Below are 23254 nucleotides of genomic sequence, written 5' to 3'. Positions count from 1 at the left end.
CAAGTAGTTCAGCTTAAATAAAATTTGTACAAGAAAAGAGAACTACGAAATGTCAGTTTTTTTCATCGCCAGATCCATTTTTTAAGTAATCCTACTAACTTTGTCTTAAATTTGATCGAGTAAAATTTAAAAAAGCCAGAAAATTATCAGGCCATCTTGGTTTGGAAGATAGATAAACACTTTGAATTTAAACAAATTTAGACTTTTAAATAAAATATTGGTTAAAAAGATTTAAAAGAGTACAAACATAAGAACAAATAAATGTAGCAAACTGTCGTTAATAATATATTTGTAATTAATGTTAGGTTTATTAAAGTTAAACCAACTATCTGTGAAGCAAATACTTTAATTCAATCAATTCAGGATTCAGTCGGACCCTATAAATTAATCACATAATTTGCAACCACACCCTCCTTCCCTAAACATTATCCTTTCTTTTGTCCCACACAATAAAAAAAAACTCTATCAAAGAAAACTTTCCCTCTCACTCGAGCTTCCATCGCCAACGTCTTGTTGAGAACAATCAGCAGAAGAAAAGACGCCGGCTCGTTCCGAAAGGCTGGTTGATTTAAATAAAGCCCAGATTTCAACCCACCACAAAAAAAAAATGGGAGGTGGGTGGTGGCGGCGTCGATGGGAGGTCAACTGTGGTCGCTTTTCGCAGCTGGACACAATCGTTCACAATTCATTGTTGGCCGGCCATTGGCGCCATTTCTTTCTTTTTTGCTCTCAGTCCCCTAAGGGAAAAGTGAAAGAGGGAAAAATCTTGTAGGGAAAATTAACAAAGTTTTTCCGACACACTGCCACTGAGCGAGGGCATTGTTGTTGGTGGCGGCGAGGCCTGATTTCAGTGCTGGGTGGGTGGGAAATTCTCAACAATGAGTTGTGTCCTCGAGCGTGATGTTGGCAGTTTTGTTTTGTTTTGTCTTGTTTTTTTTTTTTTTTTTGCCATTCTGAGGAAAATAGACTCATCTACTCTGTCCTCGGTGAACGACATAGTCCATTGTCATCGGGATGGGATTATCGAAGAGTTGGCAGTTTTTTGCTTCTTTTGCTTATTTTGCTGTCAGGAGAATGATTTGCAGGAAATAGAGGGCGATTGACCGTAGGTTAAGGGACGTCGATGAGACAAGTGGACAGTTTGGGCTTATATTTTCCCTTGAGATTTCAACGGAATATCACTTAAGAAGATGGCTCCTTGTCTATCTTAAATTTCATGAAAATAAGTGCAAATTTTGCAACAAAAAAATGACAAATTTCAGTCATTTAAGAGCGAGTCCACGAACAGGGCATACCCCTTTGTATGGGACGTCGTTTGGACCTCACCAATCTGCCTGAAATTTTCAGGGGTTGTTTGTACATATAAAACTAGCATCTGTCCAAAATATGAGCACTCTAGGTCAACGGGAAGTGGGGCAAATCGGGACACAAAGTTTGAAAGTTCAAAAACGTCAAAAATATTAAAAAGGCTATAACTTTGGCAAAATTCAATTTAATTTCATAATTCAAAATGCATCTGAAAGGGCTTAAAAAATGCAACAAAATGCAGGGTAGAGCATCTCAATTGGTTATTTCTAAAGAGAGTTATTGGCATTTTAGTGAAAAAATAGCATAATTTTCAAACTCAAATAAAAAAGTGTTCCATCCAGATATCAACTCGGTTCGACCTGCAGCTTGTAGGGGACATCTGGGACTACCATCTGAGACTGAGAACGCTTTGGGTAAGGCAGTTTAACATATAATATAGACACTTTTACTTTTAGTGAATTTTTCTGTTGTAAATTTTTGCTCGGGGGACCCCTTAGATCCCATTTTTTGGTGATATTTTTATCATATTCGTGCTCCTGAGACAATTTCACAATAGAAACATGCATAAAAATGTTCATTTTCATCCATTTTAACCCTTTTAAAAATGAAAGTTAAAAAAAATTGAGAATCTGCTTTTTTCTGGTGTCATCTGGTATCCTTGGAAACGAGCTTGATTCTCAATAAATGTGAATCGAAGATTTTTTTTACTTTTCATTTTTTAAAGGGTTAAAATGGATGAAAACAAACATTTTTATGCATGTTTCTATTGTGAAATTATCTCAGGAACACGAATATGATAAAATTATCACCAGAAAATTGAATCTAAGGGGTCCCCGAGCAAAAATGTACAACAAAAAAATTCACTAAAAGTAAAAGTGTCTATATTATATGTTAAACTGCCTTACCCAAAGCGTTCTCAGTCTCAGATGGTAGTCCCAGATGTCCCCTACAAGCTGCAGGTCGAACCGAGTTGATATCTGGATGGAACACTTTTTTATTTGAGTTTGAAAATTATGCTATTTTTTCACTAAAATGCCAATAACTCCCTTTAGAAATAACCAATTGCATTTTGTTGCATTTTTCAAGCCCTTTCAGATGCATTTTGAATTATGAAATTAAATTGAATTTTGCCTAAGTTATAGCATTTTTAAGATTTCTGACGTTTTTGAACCTTCAAACTTTGTGTCCCGATTTGCCCCACTTCCCGTTGACCTAGAGTGCTCATATTTCGGCCAGATGCTAGTTTTATATGTACAAACAACCCCTGAAAATTTCAGGCAGATTGGTGAGGTCGATGCGAGATGGGTATGCTTTGCTCGTGGACTCGCTCTTAAATCTTTGATAATCTCCAGCTGTCAATCTGATTCGTCTTATTATTAATTTTCTTGAATATCTTCCCAAAGTAGGAAAAATCTCCCTCAAAATTCTCCCATCCCAAATTATTGCGTTGATTCCGTCAGCAAATGACATGACAGATTTTCCTTCTTTTACTGCCACAATCTGCCAGGATTTCCCCCTCTAAAAAATCCCATGAATCCCCCCAGAGTTGTGAGGCCAACAATGAGATTTGCCTACGGACAGCTGGGCTTTGCCTCGTTCAAAAGGTCGACAGCTAATTTGAATTGTCAATCCCCCTCCTCCCAACCCCCCTCAGCTCAATAACAGTGAGATAGGAAGGGAGAGGGAAAAAGTGCCAACTTTTGATTGATATTCATTGCCGGCTGTCAGAGTGCTGTAAGCGCAAGAAAGAGATTTTCAAAAATGCTGATGGTTTATTTCGCTTGTTTATTTCCAGAGACTCTACGATGGAGGCACTCAGCGATGGCCATACGGTGGCCCCGTTGATAAAGGTGGCCTATCTGCACGCCCGGAGGGGCGCCAAAACGTACATGTTTCACTTTGGCTACCAGAGCAAGGAGAGCGAGTATCCGCAGGTAAGGATGAAATACAAGTGTGATTTTGGATACACAAAAAAGAACTAAATTTCAAAATTCGCATCTAGCTATAAATCTTTAAACCACAATTAATCGAACTAAAATAAGTCATTTAGAGCAAATTTTCACAATTTCGCAAAGAGATTTTTAGATTTTGATTTGGATGAAGTCGACTCTCTGGCTGTAGATCTTCTCAACATCAATGTTGCTCCAGCTGTCTATAAATTGTTCAGTCCCTTCAATTAGATTGCTTTGATTATTCGTTCTATAATTTGATAACTCCCGCTCTCGACGGTCCCTCCAATATCGACAACGAGAGAGTCTACTGTATAATGAAGTCCATGCATTCCCTGTCAAAAGATGTCAAAAGAATGTCAAAAGAATTATTTTGCATCACTAGTTTTTCCGTATAAGTCTTCATACAATTTTGGGGCTGGTCTTACAAAATAGGTATGTCACAAGGCAAAATTGCAGATGCTTAATACAACTTTTCGAAATAAATAAGTACACAGAACAAAAATCGATTTGCCTTCCTCACTGAGGTAAGGCTATAATCCTGCTCTAAAAATGAACTTTGTATAAAAACGTCGTAGACACACCTTCATGTATACCTATCGACTCAGAATCGAAAACTGAACAAATGTTTGTGTGGATGTGTGTGTGTATGTATGTATGTGACCAACAAACTAGCTCATGTTTCTCGGCACTGGCTGAACCGATTTGACCCGAACTTGTTGCATTCGACTTGGTTTAGGGTCCCATAGATCGAATTTTATACAGATTGAAGTTTCGATAAGTAGTTCAAAAGTTATGTATAAAAATGTGTTTTCACATATATCCGGATCTCACTTAAATGTATGTAAACTATGTCCGGGTCCATCATCCCACCGATCGTTGGTTAGGTTATCAAAAGACCTTTCCAACGAGTCCACAACATTGAAGATCTGGCAACCCTGTCTCGAGATATGGCCACTTAAGTGATATTGATGTACTTTTTGGAAGCCGGATCTCACTTAAATGTATGTAAACTATGTCCGGATCCACCTTCCGACCCACCGTTAGTTAGGTTATCAAAAGACCTTTCCAGACCGACCGAGCCACGTAGCCTAGTGGTAACGCTTCCGCCTCGTAAGCGGTAGATCGGGGTTCAAATCCCGGCTCGGACCAACACAACTGGTGATCTTTTCCCTTCTGGATTCGATTGCTTAGTAAAGGGAAGGTAGTGTATCGTTACAAACTGGACCTTATCACGACACCTTAGGGAGGCGACCTATGGAATGTTAACATTAACCTAAACATGTTAACATTAGTTGAGTTAAAAACTGCCACTGAATCCGCTTTGTAAATGCCGGCCCCGATACTCTTCATGGGTGTTCCCCTCAGGAACTGGGAAAGATTTACTTTACTTACTTTCCAACGAGTCCAAAACAATGAAGATCTGGCAACCCTGTCTCGAGATATGGCCACTTAAGTGATATTTATGTTCTTTTTTAATCCAGATCTAAAAAATAGATGGAATTTGTGTACAGCCATTGATGGTAATGAGTGAGGAAGGCTCCAACCACATAGGTGGATTAAGTTAGTTTTTTTATTTGAATTTGTATCACCTAAATTTGAATTTCCAAAATAAGTATTTTTTAATTTTCGATTTTTTCTAGGTAGAAGAAGACTGAAAAAGACATTTTCTGAGCCATAATTTGTGAAGGTGCAACATCTGGATATGAATTTTCGAAAAAACCGGTTTCGAAAATAATAAAAGAAGAATCGAATTTGCAATTAAAAATAGTTTCATAATTTTTGGGTAATATGTACCTTTTCAAGTTAGTGCTACTTTAAGGTTTAAATTGCTATTTTCTTTTCGTTTTTAGGACTTTGAAAAGTGGGCAATTAATTTCTGAAAATTACATTTTTTAAATGTCACTAATTGGCCTGTCATTTTAAACTGGCCATATCTCAAAAACTATTCACTTTTGCGAAATGTTCTGATCTCTTTATCGAAATCGAAAATAGTTTGGTCAAGATATTTCAAAAGTTGTAAAATTTGGTCTAAACTGAAAATAAAATAATCTATTCGTAGACCTATTTGAATTTTTTTATCGACTCTAAAAAACTTTTTTTTTATTATTTTTTTTTATCACTGAAAGTTAAATTCCCCAAATCCGTATTTTTGAATTTTTTTTCGATATATTTTAGGAAACCAAAAAATAATCTTTCGAGTCATAGAAAAGAATAAACAGAATTTTTCTTCAAAAAGTTCGAATTTTATGCAAATCAAAAAATTCTAATCATATTTGATGTTAAATCTAATTTCTTTCAAATAGTATTTATATGTAAATATTTTTTCTAAAAAAGTTACAATTTTCGCATTGTACCTAATGATAGATTTTAAAAAACATGTTTTTCGATTTTTTTCCATTGAGTTTAAAAGGCACACCAGATCACTGATCACATTTTTTCACATAAAATATCAAAAAATAATATATCACCTGTGATTCGATAAATCAACATTGGCCCTTTGTTACCTTATAGAATAGATACTTTCTTTCAATGAGTCGTTCATAGTCGTTGTCGTTGTCTGAGTAAGAAAATCCGAAATCTAAATTCCAGTTTAGGACCCAATTTTTCTCCAATTCAGAAAATTTATCGAATGATTTTTATGCATCCAAAAAGTCATAGTTAGGCGAAAAAAATGTTCATTTTTTGATTCGCAAAAACAACTTTTAGTGAGAATGTTAAGTAAAAATAAGGTTTTTTTTTTCAGAATGTAGTATTTTTTTAAATAACCTGCAACTTTGGTGAAGACACGAAATCGATCAGAAAATGCCTTCCCAAGGTGAACCCCGATGTAACCATTGTATAATTTATTAAGTTTAAATATGAATATAAAATAATAATTTCCATATATATTAAATAATCTAAAATCAGAACAAATATAAAAGCAAATTGTCATTTAAACCATGAAAAAGATAATAAAAACTTATTTATGTTTTTTTTTATGGGACAGCAATCAATGACAAAATATAAACAAGCAAAAACCACTGAAACTGATTTTCTGTCCTTATTTCTCGACCCCTGTATTGGTTTTAGGAAACTTTAGTGTAAGGGTTAATTTTTTTAAAACAAAATTCCCAGGTAAAAAAATCAAAAACTTCCAAATTTATACAATCTTTAATCTGAAATCGAAAATAGTTTGGTCAAGATAAACTCATTGATCCTGAAACGTGTGCAATGAATGTTAGCCCTTATTTACAATCCAGCTCAACTTTGTTCATTTGACGCACCCTGAAAATTTGGTAGGCAATAAATGTAAAAACAATTGTATAGTTCGAATGTTTTCAAAATGATTGTTCTTTTAAATGAAATATTTGAATAAATTATTATTTCGAAAAATTGGAAAACATGTAGGTTGATCCTAAAAAGAAATCAGTAATGCAAATAAGTCAGTTTTATTGGTCAAACTCGATCAATCATTATTTTATATCAATTAAGTTAAAATTAAAAAAAAAACATCTTTAAATTGATCATTACAGACAGTTAGTCGGTTATGAGCTTTGGGTATTTTCTTTTTTGGTTTGCAGAAACGATTTGAAATTTTTAGCGTTGGTTGTAAAACAATACATTATTTTTTTTTCGAAAGCTTGTAAATTTTTCGTACATTTGTAAAAAACATCTTAAATTAAAATAAATTGGATCCCTTGTTATAATCTATAACCTATTAGAATTTAAAATGTATACGGAAATCAAATATTGTTTGAAATTACTTTTGTATTTAACATTGAGTCACAAGGAATTGATTATTTTATTGACCCAAGAAATAATATTCGCACAAGAAGTGTGAACAAATCACCTGATGGAATTATTGAAATCAAATCATCACTAATTTGCCTAAACTTTGCTCGATTTTCCAGCGCCTGGGCAGCGTCCGCGGCGAGGACCTCCCGTACATGCTGGGCCTGACGCTGGTCCAGGGCGCGCCGTGGTTCCCGCAGAACTACTCGCGCCAGGACATGGGCGTGAACGAGGCCGTGCTCAACTTTGTGACCAACTTTTGCAAAACCGGGGACCCGAACGAGGCCGGCCACCAGGCCCCACTGCTCCATCCGGACTATGGGACGGCCAAGGAACGGACGCGCTTCCGGGGCATCATGTGGGACACCTTCGAGACGACCACCCAGCAGTATCTGAGCATATGTGAGTATTCAACGGTTTACGGGCTATAAACTTCTTAAGAAATCTCATCAAACTGGGTAGTACAAGCGCCAGATTAGAGGAGCACACTTAAACCGTACATAACTCGTTTATAATTGATGACCAGCATTAAAAGACTCTTTCGCAACGGCAGCTCAACTTAAAAGTAATCTCCAGATGTTGTTCCGAGTTGTTCCCAACAGCTCATCAACCACCCAATAAAACCGCCCCCACCTTAACCTCCCCTTTAACAGCCAGCTGCATCAAAGTGTACAACTTACTAATTAAAGCGGTCCACTTCTTGTGTTTCGCACACACCCGCCTGGCGCCTTAAGGGGCCATAGCACTTTACACTTCGTTTTTTTGTTCTTTAGTTAGTACCTACTCCACCTTGCTCACAAAATCCGAGCAACTGAGCAAGGCCACACAAATTAAAACCCATTTCATCTAACGCGGAACTTGAGCGTAGACTCTTTTTTTATCGCGCAACCAGGACCACTTTAATCCGATTTCCGACAGAGAGCGAGGGAAAGCAGGGAAAATTCTGAACTTCTGCTTCTGGGAAGGAAGGAAGGAAGAAAAAAAAACCTCAAGGCACAAGCCCCGGAATTATCGCTTTAATGCGGCTCCAGGGTGGAATAACCGGTTGGGGGTGTGTGCTTGTGTGTATCCAGGGTGACAAAGACCTGATTAGGGTGGTGGTGGAACAGTCGGCGACACTTGCGAAAGGTGGAAGTAACGGGGAAATGAAAGGTAAAATGAGCTTGAAGTAGTTTTCACAAAAAATATAGACAGTTGCAGAATGAAAAAAAAAAAAAAACAGACAAGAACTAAAAATCAAAATATCAAAGTTCTTTGTGTTAATTTTCCCAAATATTTTTCAATAATCGCTGGAAATGCTTTGGCTGATTTTTTTTTAAAGAGGTTATATAATTTTTTGTAGTTGTAAGCAATAAAGTTAAAGAATAAATTAGTTCATTTGCGCAAAATGCATCAAAACTTATGAATGAACAAAGTTGGCTAAAATTGTTTCCACAAAATGAGTTCAAGTTCCAAAGATGCTTACGCAAATTGATAAAAAACATTCTGCTCCAAATGTTTAGTAAATTTTATTTTAATTTTTTTTAAACATCATAGCATTTAAGAGGATTCAAAGAAAAATAATGTTGCTTTTCATTATGCAGTTTCACTGATTTTTTAAAGCTGGTTGCACTTCTTTTGATTTGATTTTGATTTGATTTGATGTGATAACCAACAGGGCCACAAGGATGACCTATGTAGCGGTTGCCTAGAATTACAGTGGCTCAGACTTAAAGCTGGTTGCACTTCTTGGTTTAAATTATCCTTAATTTATTCTTAACCCAGAAAGTTTTATAGTTCTCTAAATAAAATCAATTTAAACCTGATATAGAAATATGTCAATACTTTGTTTTTAAATGATACTGCTTTGGCGCTTTTTTTCAATATACAATTTCAAAACATCAACAGCAAATTAAACAAAAAATCAGCAAAAGAATCAATTGCTAGATTTTTTAAGGAATCTCAAACTAGAAACATGTATAATTTTTGAAAAAACAACAAAGGCATGATTTAAGCAGTTTCCTGATTGATTTTTACTTAGGTAATTAATCAAACTTTTTTTTGTTTCCTTCAATTAAAAATGGTATTTATAAACAATATAATTCATGTTTGATTAAAAAAAATCTTTCGAAATTGGCCGATTTCGACAATTTTTATTTTTTTTTGTATTTTTTACTCAGCCGTTTTGTGTCATTGGTTCATCCATGCAAGTCTCCATTCAATTTTGGCAGCTGCTCTTACAAACATTATACGTAAATATTTGAAAATCTTTAACTTTTGAAGGATTTTTCGGATCGATTTGGTGTCTTCGGCAAAGTTGTAGGTATTGATGACGACTATTCAGAACAAATAGGTACACGGCAAAAATGTCGATTTTTAATTAACTTTTTTTTACATAATCTTAATTTCCCAAAATCTGTACTATTTTTATTTATGAGATTTTTTTATATGTTTTATGGGACCAAAACCCTCAAATTTTAGGACATAAAGAAGCATGGTTGAAAATTTTGCCACCGAGTTATACATTAAAAAATGTGATTTCTGGAAAAAGACGAAATTTCACACTAAACACTTTGAATTTGAAATTGAAAAGTAAATTTTGTGATAAAATTCCTCGTTTTCAAGAAATGTTTGATTTCAGCGACATTTTTTCAGTTTTTCGATTTTAAAGTGATATAAGTGATCATTTCAAAAAATATTCTTTTTAAATGTTCAGAAAATTTGCTATAAAATTGCCAACCCTTCATTTTGTGATGTCGATATAGCTACTAATTGTCCGATTTTCAATTTAAAAAAACCAATCTTTTTGAAAAAAAAATTAAAAAAAAAAATCAATTTTGACTAATAATTTAAAATGACCAAAAATTCAATATTAAGTCTATTTGAAATGTTAGTCTTGATTTCAAAATTTCAAAAAAAAAATTTCGAAGTGATCGGAAAATTTCATGAATGTTAAAGTTTTTAAATAAAAAAATACAAATAAAATCCATTTCCGGTTTTGGTAGAGAATTTGTTTTGGCAAAATGATTAGTTTTTTTTTTATGTTTAAAAATACATCATGAAGAAAAGCTCATCCGCAATCATTATTCTCGGCTTTGTTGATCAGATTGCTGGTTGCTGAGAAACAGTCCCTTTATGTTTTAATTTTGTGAAAATATTTCTTTCTCAGTGTCACCTGAATTGCCTTCATTTTTCAACTCGCGATATCTCGGAAACTTTTGGTCCGATTTTCAGTTTGAAAGAAAGGATTTTTTTTTTTGAAATTTTCTGCTATTTTTTTTCTTAAACAAAATTTACACTTATTTTGGACATCTTCTAATGTTGGTCAAGAAAATATTTATTTTGGGAAATCAAGTTTTATTTATTTAAAATAAAACTTAAAAATTTGAATTTTCGTCATGTTCCATTTTTTTTCAGAAAAATACGTAGAAAATTACTTTCTAATTACACTTAAATTTTTTTTCCAAGTAGGAATTTATTGAACCCTTATTTAAAAATTTAGAAATTTTCACTACAAAAAATGTCTTAGTAAATTTGTAATTTTTTGAATATTTAACTGCAATAGCTCATTCGACCCCATGCTCCCTAAATATCCACAATGTTTGCAGTCTGCAGGATTAAACTCCTCCGTGCCAGCTGACCGACTAGACCAAGATCCAACCCAGACAAAGACCAGCTTGGCTTCTGCGGATGTCGCCTGCCTTCGGGCCAGCACCGGAATCCGGAAGTCTCACCCACGCGTCAAACAACCATACCGGCAGCAGCAGCACGCCCTGCCTGACTGACTGGCTGGTTGTCTGGCAACACTGGATCTCGGCACGTGGTCTTAAAGTGCATTTCTTAGAACTCTCATTCAAGCAAGAATTTGATGATGGATTTTTTATCTAAAACGTTCAAATTCTATTGAAAGGAAATCCAATTGTTCTAACAGGTTGATCGAAATAAGCAATTTTCCTCAAAAACAAAAAAAAGTCAGATTCTATATTTGAACTTCTCATTAAGTCCCCTGCAGAACAATGTGACTTATTTCCGCGTCACACCTTTTGTTTCACCTGACCTAGTTTCGCCGTGTAGACTTGCACTCGGCACCTTGCACCTATTTGTACGGCAATGAATCTGACATGGTCGTGAAGATGTAGAAGCGAGGAAAAAATATGAATAGAAGAAAATGAATCCAGAGAGCTCATTTTGCTTCCGTTCCTGCACACATTTGCTGCAACAACTGCGCTGAGAAGTAAAAAAAAATAAGAAGAAAACAAGTCTTGTGTGCAAATCCTTGTGCAGTTTTGCCACCCCCCCACCTTTTAAGTGAGAAACCTGAATGAAGGAAGGGAAATTTGGCATCAAAGAAGGCTAATTTATTCTAAAAACAATCCGATGAATTTAAAGCTAAATTAAAGGCAATTTAAGTTCAAGCCGGAATCAGCGATCCGGAATCAGAAAGTCAGAATCGAGTTCAGAATCAAAGTTAGAGTCAGAAAGTCAAAGTCAAAAATTCAGAGTCACGAAGTCAGAGTCACAAAGTCAGAATCAGAAAGTTGGAGTCAGAAAGTCAAAATCAAAGTCAGAGTCAGAAAATCAGAGTCAGACAGTCAGTGTCACAAAGTCAGAGTCAGGAAGTCAGAGTCAGAAAGTCGGAGTCAGAGTCTGATAGTTAGAGTCAAAAAGTCAGAGTCAGAAAGTCAGAGTCAGAAAGTCAGGGTTAGAAAGTCAGAGTAAAAAAAAAAATCAGAGTCAGAAATTCACAGTCAGTAACTCATAATCGAAGTCAGAGTCAGAAAGTCGGAGTCAGAGTTAAAAAATCAGAGTCAGATGGTCAGAGTAAGATAGTCAGAGTCAGAAAGTCAGAGTTAGAAAGTCAGAGTAAAAAAAATCAGAGTAAGAAAGCCAGAGTTAGAAACTCAAAATCGAAGTCAGAGTCAGACAGTCAGAGCTAGAAAGTCAGAGTCACAAAGTCAGAATTTGAAAGTCAGAGTTAGGAATTCAGAGTCAGAAAGTCACAGTCAGAAACTCATAATCGAAGTCAGAGTCAGACAGTCAGAGTCAGAAAGTCGGAGTCAGAGTAAAAAATCAGAGTCAGATAGTCAGAGTAAGATAGTCAGAGTCAGAAAATCAGAGTCAGAAAGTCAGAGTTAGAAAGTCAGAGTAAAAAAAATCAGAGTCAGAAAGTCAGAGTCAGAAAGTCAGAAACTCAAAATCGAAGTTAGAGTCAGACAGTCAGAGTCACAAAAATAGAATTTGAAAGTCAGAGTTAGGAATTTAGAGTCAGATGGTCAGAACTAGAAAGTTAGAGTCAGAAAGTCAGAGTCATAAAGTCAGAGTCATAAAGTCAGAGTCAGAAAGTCAAAATCAAAGTCGAAGTCAGAAGGTTAGAGCCTAAAATTCAGAGTCAGAAAGTCAAAATTGAAGTCAAAGTCAGACAATCAGATCTAGAAAGTCAGAGTCAGAAAGTCGAAGTCAGAGTAAAAAAATCAGAGTCAGATAGTCTGAGTCAGAAAGTCAGAATCGAAGTCAGAGTCAGACAGTCAGAGTCAGAAATTCGGAGTCAGAGTAAAAAAATCAGAGTCAGATATTCAGAGTCAGATTTTCAGAGTCAGAAAGTCAGAGTCAGAAAGTCAGAGTCAGAAAGTCAGAGTTAGAAAGTCAGAGTAAAAAAAATCAGAGTCAGAAAGTCAGAGCTAGGAATTCAGAGTCAGATAGTCAGAACTAGAAAGTTAGAGCTGGAAAGTCAGAGTCAGAAAGTCGGAGTCAGAACTAGAAAGTCAGAGTCAGATAGTCTGAGTCAGAAAGTCAGAATCGAAGTCAGAGTCAGACATCCAGAGTCAGAAAGTCGGAGTCAGAGTAAAAACATCAGAGTCAGATAGTCAGAGTCAGATAGTCAGAGTCAGATAGTCAGAGTCAGATAGTCAGAGTCAGATAGTCAGAGTCAGAAAGTCAGAGTTAGAAAGTCAGAGTAAAAAAAATCAGAGTCAGAAAGTCAGAGTCGGAAACTCAAAATCGAAGTCAGAGTCAGACAGTCAGAGCTAGAAAGTCAGAGTCACAAAGTCAGAACTAGAATGTTAGAGTCAGAAAATCAGAGTCAGAACGTCAGAGTTTGAAAGTCTGAGTCAGGAAGTCAGAGTCAGCAAGTCAGTGTCAGGAAGTCATAGAAGAAAAGTCAGAATCTAAAAGTCAGAGTCAGAGCGGTAGTCACGTTAAAAGTTCACCTCCTTCCTACAGGTTCCTCCCACGAAGTCCTTCCTTTTGTATTTCTTCCAGGGAAAGGATGGTAATTTTGTTCACTCTTACGCTTAGAGTAATGATGATTAAACTCCATGCAGCGAGCGAGAGAGGTGTTGCCAAGTGTTGGCAGAAATCTTGTGCGATCCTCTCTGGAGCCACTACATTTTTCTTTACTTTTTAGTATTTTTCCGTTGATGAATAGTGTGACAAAAAGTTTCGTTTTCCCCAGCTAAAAAGTGTCACTACATAAGAAACATGACTGTGTTAATTTAGCAAAACTTTTGCCTCCCGCAAGAAATAATCAACAACTTTTGCCTGTGGGGGGGGCGAGCTTTAAAGATCTTCTCATTTTGATAAGGACGTCACGCAAAAACCGGCTTCCGAAAGCTCGCTCGCCCTAGTAAAGTTTCGTCTCGTGGGGGACCGGGCCCAGAACCCAAGGACGATAGCAATCTTCTCTTACTAACTAAATTGAATTTATATCTTCGCCCACATCCATTCAGGCTGCTGCCACGTTTGGACGGTCAGGGACCACTTCCGGTGGTGTTATCTGGCAGTTGGACAAAAGAAACGACATTTGTTTTCTTTATACTTTGTTCGTAAAAAGTTTGCTGGTTTTTGAAAGCTTAAACACTCTTAATCAAACAGATTTAAACAACTGGAATTATGAAAATTAAAACCGTCAACACTTTCAAGCATAAATTGTTCCTGGAAAATCGATTAAACCAACTGGAAACCAGACAACACCACAGAACGTTTAAAAACTAATCAATTAAGCGAAATACACAGTGCGTCATCGCGACCACTAATGGATTTGCGATGTTTGTTTAGCTGTCACGGTTCCAACACACCGTAATCAACCGCAGGACATTTCCAATCAATTGATTCGTAAGCACTGTTCAACCGAGTTGAGTGATATGTTGAACATGACATTAAATCGTTTTGGATAGCTTAAAGTTACACAGTGTCATTTAATTTTTTTTTGGCAATTTATCAACAACAAACATAAACTACTGACTTTTGAATACTGACTTTTGACTTTGTCTTTATTACTTCTGACCTCTGACTTCTGACTTCTGACCTCTGACTTCTGACTTCTGACTTCTGACTTCTGACTTCTGACTTCTGACTTCTGACCTCTGACCTCTGACTTCTGACCTCTGACTTCTGACTACTGACTTCTGACTTCTGACTTCTGACTTCTGACTTCTGACTTCTGACTTCTGACTTCTGACTTCTGACTTCTGACTTCTGACTACTGACTTCTGACTTCTGACTTCTGACTTCTGACTTTTGACTTCTGACTTCTGACTTCTGACTTCTGACTTCTGACTTCTGACGTCTGACTTCTGACTTCTGACTGCTGTGTACTGACTACTTATGATTTTATGATTTTATGATTTTATGATTTTATGATTTTATGATTTTATGATTTTATGATTTTATGATTTTATGATTTTATGATTTTATGATTTTATGATTTTATGATTTTATGATTTTTTGATTTTATGATTTTATGATTTTATGATTTTATGATTTTATGATTTTATGATTTTATGATTTTATGATTTTATGATTTTATGATTTTATGATTTTATGATTTTATGATTTTATGATTTTATGATTTTATGATTTTATGATTTTATGATTTTATGATTTTATGATTTTATGATTTTATGATTTTATGATTTTATGATTTTATGATTTTATGATTTTATGATTTTATGATTTTATGATTTTATGATTTTATGATTTTATGATTTTATGATTTTATGGTTTTATGATTTTATGATTTTATGATTTTATGATTTTATGATTTTATGATTTTATGATTTTATGATTTTATGATTTTATGATTTTATGATTTTATGATTTTATGATTTTATGATTTTATGATTTTATGATTTTATGATTTTATGATTTTATGATTTTATGATTTTATGATTTTATGATTTTATGATGTTATGATTTTATGATTTTATGATTTTATGATTTTATGATTTTTGGATTTTATGATTTTATGATTTCATGATTTTATGATTTTATGATTTTATGATTTTATGATTTTATGATTTTATGATTTTATGATTTTATGATTTTATGATTTTATGATTTTATGATTTTATGATTTTATGATTTTATGATTTTATGATTTTATGATTTTATGATTTTATGATTTTATGATTTTATGATTTTATGATTTTATGATTTTATGATTTTATGATTTTATGATTTTATGATTTTATGATTTTATGATTTTATGATTTTATGATTTTATGATTTTATGATTTTATGATTTTATGATTTTATGATTTTATGATTTTATGATTTTATGATTTTATGATTTTATGATTTTATGATTTTATGATTTTATGATTTTATGATTTTATGATTTTATGGTTTTATGATTTTATGATTTTATGATTTTATGATTTTATGATTTTATGATTTTATGATTTTATGATTTTATGATTTTATGATTTTATGATTTTATGATTTTATGATTTTATGATTTTATGATTTTATGATTTTATGATTTTATGATTTTATGATTTTATGATTTTATGATTTTATGATTTTATGATTTTATGATTTTATGATTTTATGATTTTATGATTTTATGATTTTATGATTTTATGATTTTATGATTTTATGATTTTATGATTTTATGATTTTATGATTTTATGATTTTATGATTTTATGATTTTATGATTTTATGATTTTTTTTATTTTTTCATGTTTTCATGTTTTTATGTTTTCATGTTTTCATGTTTTCATGTTTTTATGTTTTATGTTTTCATGTTTTCATGTTTTCATATTTTCATGTTTTCATGTTTTCATGTTTTCATGTTTTCATGTTTTCATGTTTTCATGTTTTCATGTTTTCATGTTTTCATGTTTTCATGTTTTCATGTTTTCATGTTTTCATGTTTTCATGTTTTCATGTTTTCATGTTTTCATGTTTTCATGTTTTCATGTTTTCATGTTTTCATGTTTTCATGTTTTCATGTTTTCATGTTTTCATGTTTTCATGTTTTCATGTTTTCATGTTTTCATGTTTTCATGTTTTCATGTTTTCATGTTTTCATGTTTTCATGTTTTCATGTTTTCATGTTTTCATGTTTTCATGTTTTCATGTTTTCATGTTTTCATGTTTTCATGTTTTCATGTTTTCATGTTTTCATGTTTTCATGTTTTCATGTTTTCATGGTTTCATGTTTTTATGTTTTCATGTTTTCATGTTTTCATGGTTTCATGTTTTTATGTTTTCATGTTTTCATTCACCAAATCAAACTTTCCCTGACATCAAAAACCAACCAATTTTTCTCCTCTCACCAGCCCAAAATCCATCAATCAAAAAACAAGCTCGGAGGTTAATTCCTCAATCCGGGCGCACTGAAGCGATGTGTGATGAGTCGTCAACAGTGCTGTTTTTGCTTCTCCAGAGTTTCGATTGAGGAAAAACAAGAAAATAATTTCGCGATTTCGCTCCGGCCAGAGTGACAGTCGGAGTCTTGTGCACCCACAAAAAAAAAGCACTGATAATGGAGAGCCGGCAGAAGCGAAATCCTGACTGAAAGCTGATCCCAGTGGATATTGTCAGTTGGATTTTTTTTGGAGAGGAATTTCTTACTTTGGCAAACATTGAAGCGATGTCTCCGAAATCCGGTGCTGTCGTCTGTCTGGAGCTTTTTTGTCGTTTTTTGCTGTTCATTATAGGGTTCCTCGCGGGACAGATTGTCTGGTGATGTGACGAAGGATATCAACTGATTGGGAACGGAATGACAGATTTAATTATTAACTATTTTGTATTTATTTGTAAAAAGGATTGAGTTTCGACAGCTCAAAATAATAGCTTTTTGAGATTTTTTTTTTGTGTGGCTGATTTTTTCCGTGCAAGACAATCCTGTCAAGGGACATTGTGTATTTCGTTTTGCAACAATTTCCAGAATAATAGCAAAAACAGTCTGTCAAATAGAGGCAGTAGTGATTTCTGTCTTCAGCTTTTTTTGCTGCAACTGAGAAAAAAAATGCATTACTTTTGATGCTGGTATAATATTAATCAACCAAAAATAACTATAATTAATCGTTCCTCACCTGAAATAACACGTGCGTTCTAAAAAAATACATACAAAATAAGCATTTGAAAAAAATTCCCAGAATCGAAATCGATCAATTTTCCATTCCACGAAAACATACCACGTAAATGCACACGCCAGAAAAAAAAAACACCTTTCGGGCTTGGAAAACCATCAATTTCGCAGAATTTCCTTTAACTTAACCAGAATTTTCATGCGTGGAAACATCCCACGTGTCGACACTTTATTTTTTTGGGCCAAATTGCTCATCGCCCAAACTCTTTGTTCTCACACACTGTACACTGAGTGACTCTGCGGAAAACTCCAATTTTCCTCGCTTTCGCGACAAGGAAAAAAGAACAGTTCAAATGCACTTTCCAGTTTCGCGGAAAAATCCATTTGATTGGGATTTTCCTCTCCGTGAATAAAAAAACGCTCAAGAATTGTCCTTTGTCTGCTCCCGCACACATGGTTTTTGACACTTTTTTCTATCTCTTCCACAGCAACCAAACCGAAGATGCGTAGTCACTACCGGGGCCACAAGATGGCACTCTGGCTGAACCTGATCCCGCAGCTGCACCGGCCCGGGGACGCGGAAGTGTCCATGCGGCATCATCACTTCCGCGAGCGCGAGCCGCACTTTTACGCGGGTGAGTTTTTGAAGGTTTTTGCGTTGTGCGGGTTGCATGCTTTCAGGGAGGTTGTCGGTACGAAAAAAAGGGGTTGCAAAATGTTAACAGTTTTTGCTCGTTATAAATTTTAAATCAAACGGTCTTTTTTTGGACTCAGAACAAGCGTTTTGAGAAGTAGTTTGACAGCAGTCGTCATTACTATCGTTAAACTGTGGATGAAAATGAAGTTATTTTGATTTCAAACTGTTGATTATTTGAATAATTTTAAATCAATTACAATTCAGTTTTTCATGATGAAAAAAGTACATAACATTTGATGATGGAACATTGGAAAAATTATCAACACAACTTTTTAGATTTGTTGATTGTTATAACCGTTGAAAAATATCGGATTACGAGGCAATAAAAAATAATGTTTTCGATTAATACGTTTAATCATAATTTAGGATCGGATTTATTATTTTATGCATCTTCTTAAAAAAATCAAATTTAATTAGATGTTTTTTTTTTAATTTGCTGAAAATTCTTCAATTTGTCAATGTCAACTCGACTAACTAATCAAACATGCTTCAAATCATTATAAACACAGATCAATGCAATTTAATGTTGTTTCGTCCATTAAAATTTCGAAATATTTTGATTTTTTTTTGCTTCCTGAAAAACAAAAAAAAACATAATAATTTGTATAATTACTAAGGCTAGTGATTTTCCTTGCAGCAAATCTGAAATTTCACGTCATGCTTTTCAATAACATCCAAATTCCTCGCGGATTTCACGGCGGTACTTTGCTTTCAAATTGTGTTCAAATGTGTCCGAAATTCCAAGATTCAGATCATTATGGACAGATTATCCCTAGCATATAATATTCAATAAATATCATTTGTTTGGTTTCAGTTTGATTAAAATAAAGCTTTTTTTATTATAAGCTTTTTAAAATTTTTTTTTTTTATTTAATATTAATTTATATGAAAATTTAGTTTTTAAGGGTGCACAGCAACGAAGGAAGTTGTTGTCTTCTTATTCCAACATTGTCAAACTTACGGACCCAATCCTGCAATAACGGGATTGTAAAATTAATCAAACTTTGTTGTAAATTACTTTGTAGACAGTACTTTAGGGGATGAATAAAAAAATATGTCGATAGTACCGTAAAACGGGTTGACTTTGATAGCCGGGGTGACTTTGATAGGTTTGCGATTTTTCCGCAAAATGAAGAGTACAATTAAAATATGTAAGGCATGGTTAAGAAACATACTGACCGTGGTAGAGAAGTGTTCAAAGTACCTCAAGAAGAACTTTTCATAAAATGTTGACAGTTTCAAAAGTTAGTTAACTATAGTTAAGAAAATGTTGATGAAAGTCATTATTTAAAACTTCTCAAAGTGTCATGATTTTCTCAATGAACATGATTTTTAATCGAAAAACGGATTGCATTTTTGGATTCTTTGGACAATTTTCCACTAGGAGAAGGTTAAAAAAAATTGTAAATCATAAATAATATGTGTTTTTGAAACACAATTAAAAAAAATCTCCTTATTTATAGGCAATTTCAGTTGAACAAATTTCATGTAAAACGCTAAAACTTTTGATTCGTGCTACGAATTCAGTTTAAAATGCAATATATATGGTAAATTTTACAAACAAAACTAGTTTTAACAAATTTCAGGCAAAATTCCGACTTTTTAACAATTTTACCTAAAATTTATAAGTATTTTGCTAAAAAGCTTATACACTTAGTTGACTTAATATAAACATTGATTTTTTTGTCTAAAAACTATATCAGCTACTTCAATGATGGTACATTTAGCGTACAAATAAAGTTTGAACATCTTAAATATGATTTTAACAAGAAAAACTATGACTATCAAAGTCACCCCGGAATAAAAACTAAGAATTTTTAACGTAACTATTTTTCTAAACATTATTGAACAAACATTTTTTCCGAAATAGTGCATGGACTTTGTGTGGCCTACCCCAGTACATGTTTTAAAAATAATAATCTTGAGAAAAACCTTACCTGTTGAAAAATATTCTAAAAACAAATTGAAATCCTATCAAAGTCACCCCGGTTTACGGTACCTGTAATTTTTGAAGATGCTAAATTGTCTGTAACAAAAATCTGGGTGCAAAAGCTCTGGTTGATGTGTACCGTTAAAAACATTGGTAAATATGCTGAACTATCCTCAAGACAAACATTTTTAAAACGCTAATTTTGCTGAAATAATTCGGTCCGATTACTTTTTTGCCTTATTTCATTTTTTTAAAATAAAAAAAAACGTCACTCAATTTTTAATTAATTTTTTGCTCAAACCTAAATGCGAACTGATTGATTAACAAAATCTTGTATACTATATTTGAAAAAAATAACAATCGATTATGTAAGTTTTTATTTTGTCTTTTGTTTTTTTTTTTGTTAATTTTGAAACCTTTAACAACAACAAAGGACATTTATCTAAAATTAAAAAAAAAGACTAAATATCACTTGAAATTTTTGATTATTCATGTGGTTTAATGATAATTTGTGTTTTCTTTCTTCAATTCAATAAAATTCTGATGCTAACTTTACATATAGCGCCATGGACAAAGAGTTTACGTGAAACATAGCGCCATTCAAAAAATTTCCTTTTTGATATGTTTTTTTAGGATTGATGTTTTTTTTTTTATTTTATACATAAATTTGGTAAAAAACAGTAAAATTGGTGCAAATTTACACCAATGAAGATTTTTACTTTAACACATTGATCGACTAAATATTTGATAATCAAACCTTTTATTAGTTTATATAAAACGGATCACGCTAATTTTCCAGATGCTCAGATTTCAATTACCCCTCCTCGCCAGCTTGATTTTTATTTAGATATTTTCAATTTTATTAAATTTCAAATTTGCTCATGCAGGAGTAATTATAATCATCAATCATTTTCCAGCACCTGGCATGTTGGACAGTTCGATATTAATAAAATATTGCAAGAAGACTACCAGGATCTACGAAAATCTGTTCAACAATACGGCCTAGGATTTGTGATATTTACCTAATGTAATTTTATTTTTTTTTTTTTTAATCATTTATAAAAGTTTTCAAAGCTTTGTGAGAGTTAAAATGAGCTTAAAGAGTTTTTTTCAATTTCAATTTCAGCAACCAAGCAAGTCACCGTTTTCCAAAATCGTTGAATTCCTGCAACAATGTTAACCCTCTACAACCCAACCCCACATCAAGACGGACTTCATACTAAAAATTCGCCATAAATAATTTTTTCAACCAATTTTTGATCTTTAAAAAAGGGTCAAATTTGGCTGTGTTTTTTAGTAACACTTCGTATATTATAAGTGACTATGCCTCTACGCAATTTTCAACAATTTAAATGATAATGGTGCCATTATATAGCAGAAACTGTGAAAAACAAGCTAAAAACTAAAAAGTTACTGTAAAACAGTCCCGCCCGTGTGGATCAATCGGACCGCGCACTGGACTCACAATCCAGAGGTCGCCAGTTCGAATCCCGCGGCGGGCGCTCTAAAATTCTTTGTGTAAATATGAGTATTCGGCGCCGTCGCTCCGTGCCATACTTTCATACACTTAGGAGCCCAGGGCGGCGAAGTCCTTGTAGATAAAAAGGAAGACACTAGTGGTTGGTACTAGCAATGGTGGCCGACAGCTATAACGTCAACTTCGTTTCGTACTGTAAAACATAAAAAAATAGAAAGGCAAAATGTAATGATAGGAGGTGGTAGAATAGGCCAAACACTACCAAACACAAAGATAAAATAAACAAGATAAATGAGAGTAAAAATACTAAAAACAAAATAAGAAACACATAAAACAAGGAAAGTCAAGTTTTTCGAAGAACAAAAGATGCTCATAATGACCTCCTGAACACGGTTAAAATAAAAATCTTCGAAAAAAAAATTTGGGCTGTAGAGGGTTAAATTGCATATGGTTGTAAATCGTTGAATAAACAATAATTGAGGATATTATTAAATTATTCTGGCGACAGTTGTAGTCGTTTAAAAAAGCATGTTTGCAATATACATCTCGGTAATGTGTACTCGGTGCTCACTCTGGTTGGTGTACATTGTTTAGGCAGGTTTTATCTAATGTCACCAATTTTTGAAACATGTTGGTTAACTTTTTAATAAAGATTTGTAACCGTTGGTTACAATTCTGGTTAATTGAAGCTTCGCCTCAGCATTTTATACCACTTACACCACACTACAACAGTTTTGATGGGGCGAAGCGTATCAGTGTAAGCGAGGCTGATGTCCACCAGTTTCCTGCGGGCGCATTTGAATACGTCACAAAGGAAATGGTGGGAAAAATGGACTTGGGAAAACAAATGAGGGGAGTCGATTTGGGGAAAATCGCTCTCTTCCAAACAGGCGTCCGAGTGGACAAGTCGTGCTCCAGCGAAGGGTCGTCAATCGCCCTTCCCATCGGCGGAACCAGGAGATTTCCGCGAGCAGCTCGTCCATCTCGGATTGGTCGGCCTGGGTTGCGTAAATCCCGTGCTGGTAGCTTCCCACGTCTAATCCGTAATAGGACCACCCCCGTCGTCTGGCGCCTCCTCGCGCCATCATCGTCAAGGACGACCACCCTCAGGCCGCTGGCCTTAATCGCAAAGGAGGGTCCCCTCTCGGCACGCCCGCTTCAGTGGACTCTGGGGCTGCCGATCAGCCAATGAGGGAAGACGCCTGCCCACCGGAACCAGCAACGCCCGCTGGTCGTCCATCATCCCGGCACGGAAGCCGGAAGAACCGACGCCGCCCAAGGAGGCCGGCGAACAACGCTGCATCTGGCGCCGAAGACCAGACTCGCAGCCAAGAACAAAGGGCCGCCGCATCCGTCAGCAACAACAATCCCCCCTCCTCGGGGCAGTTCCCGCCGCAGAGTGGAGGTTAGACGAACTCCTCTGCCGGCCCGCAATCGCCGGAGGCGAACCATCAGCTGAGCGGATCACGGTACGTTAGCCCCTGAAAAACCTACACTCAACACACCCACACCCACACGAACCAAACCCCCAAATAAAGTGCTGTTGAAAAGTGGAAATCCTTCCGTGTTTTTCTGTTGTAACCGATCCTCCCTTGAATCACCTAGTAGTTTGCCGACCCTGGGATTACCCGGTTTGAGTCTTGTGCTACGCTGGCCAAGCCATAACTTTCAGATTCCACGAATAAAGTTCTTAGAAACCATTAAAAATCTCTCGATATCATGAAGATTTGATTATTTAGTGTCAAAAAGACTATCAAACAACAATTTGAAAATCTCGGTCATTTTTTTGTGAAAATTTGATATGCAATAGGTCAATTTTTTTAA

General features: G+C 34.5%; 1 protein-coding gene across 1 annotated transcript in view; it reads left to right on the top strand.

The window, feature by feature from the left end:
- Positions 1-23254, top strand: part of LOC6043954 (neuroligin-3) — a 291951-nt gene that overhangs the window by 237327 nt on the left and 31370 nt on the right. The window contains exons 11-13 of the mRNA XM_038255705.1: positions 3104-3242; positions 7151-7433; positions 17815-17961. Of these exons, the coding sequence (XP_038111633.1) occupies positions 3104-3242; positions 7151-7433; positions 17815-17961 (569 nt within the window). The remainder of the gene's footprint in view (positions 1-3103; positions 3243-7150; positions 7434-17814; positions 17962-23254) is intronic.

Source organism: Culex quinquefasciatus, chromosome 2 (assembly GCF_015732765.1).
Source record: "Culex quinquefasciatus strain JHB chromosome 2, VPISU_Cqui_1.0_pri_paternal, whole genome shotgun sequence".
In the NCBI taxonomy this organism is placed as follows: Eukaryota; Metazoa; Arthropoda; class Insecta; order Diptera; family Culicidae; genus Culex; species Culex quinquefasciatus.
The sequence above is the reverse complement of the archived record's forward strand: the minus strand, read 5'-3'. Positions and strand labels throughout refer to the sequence as shown.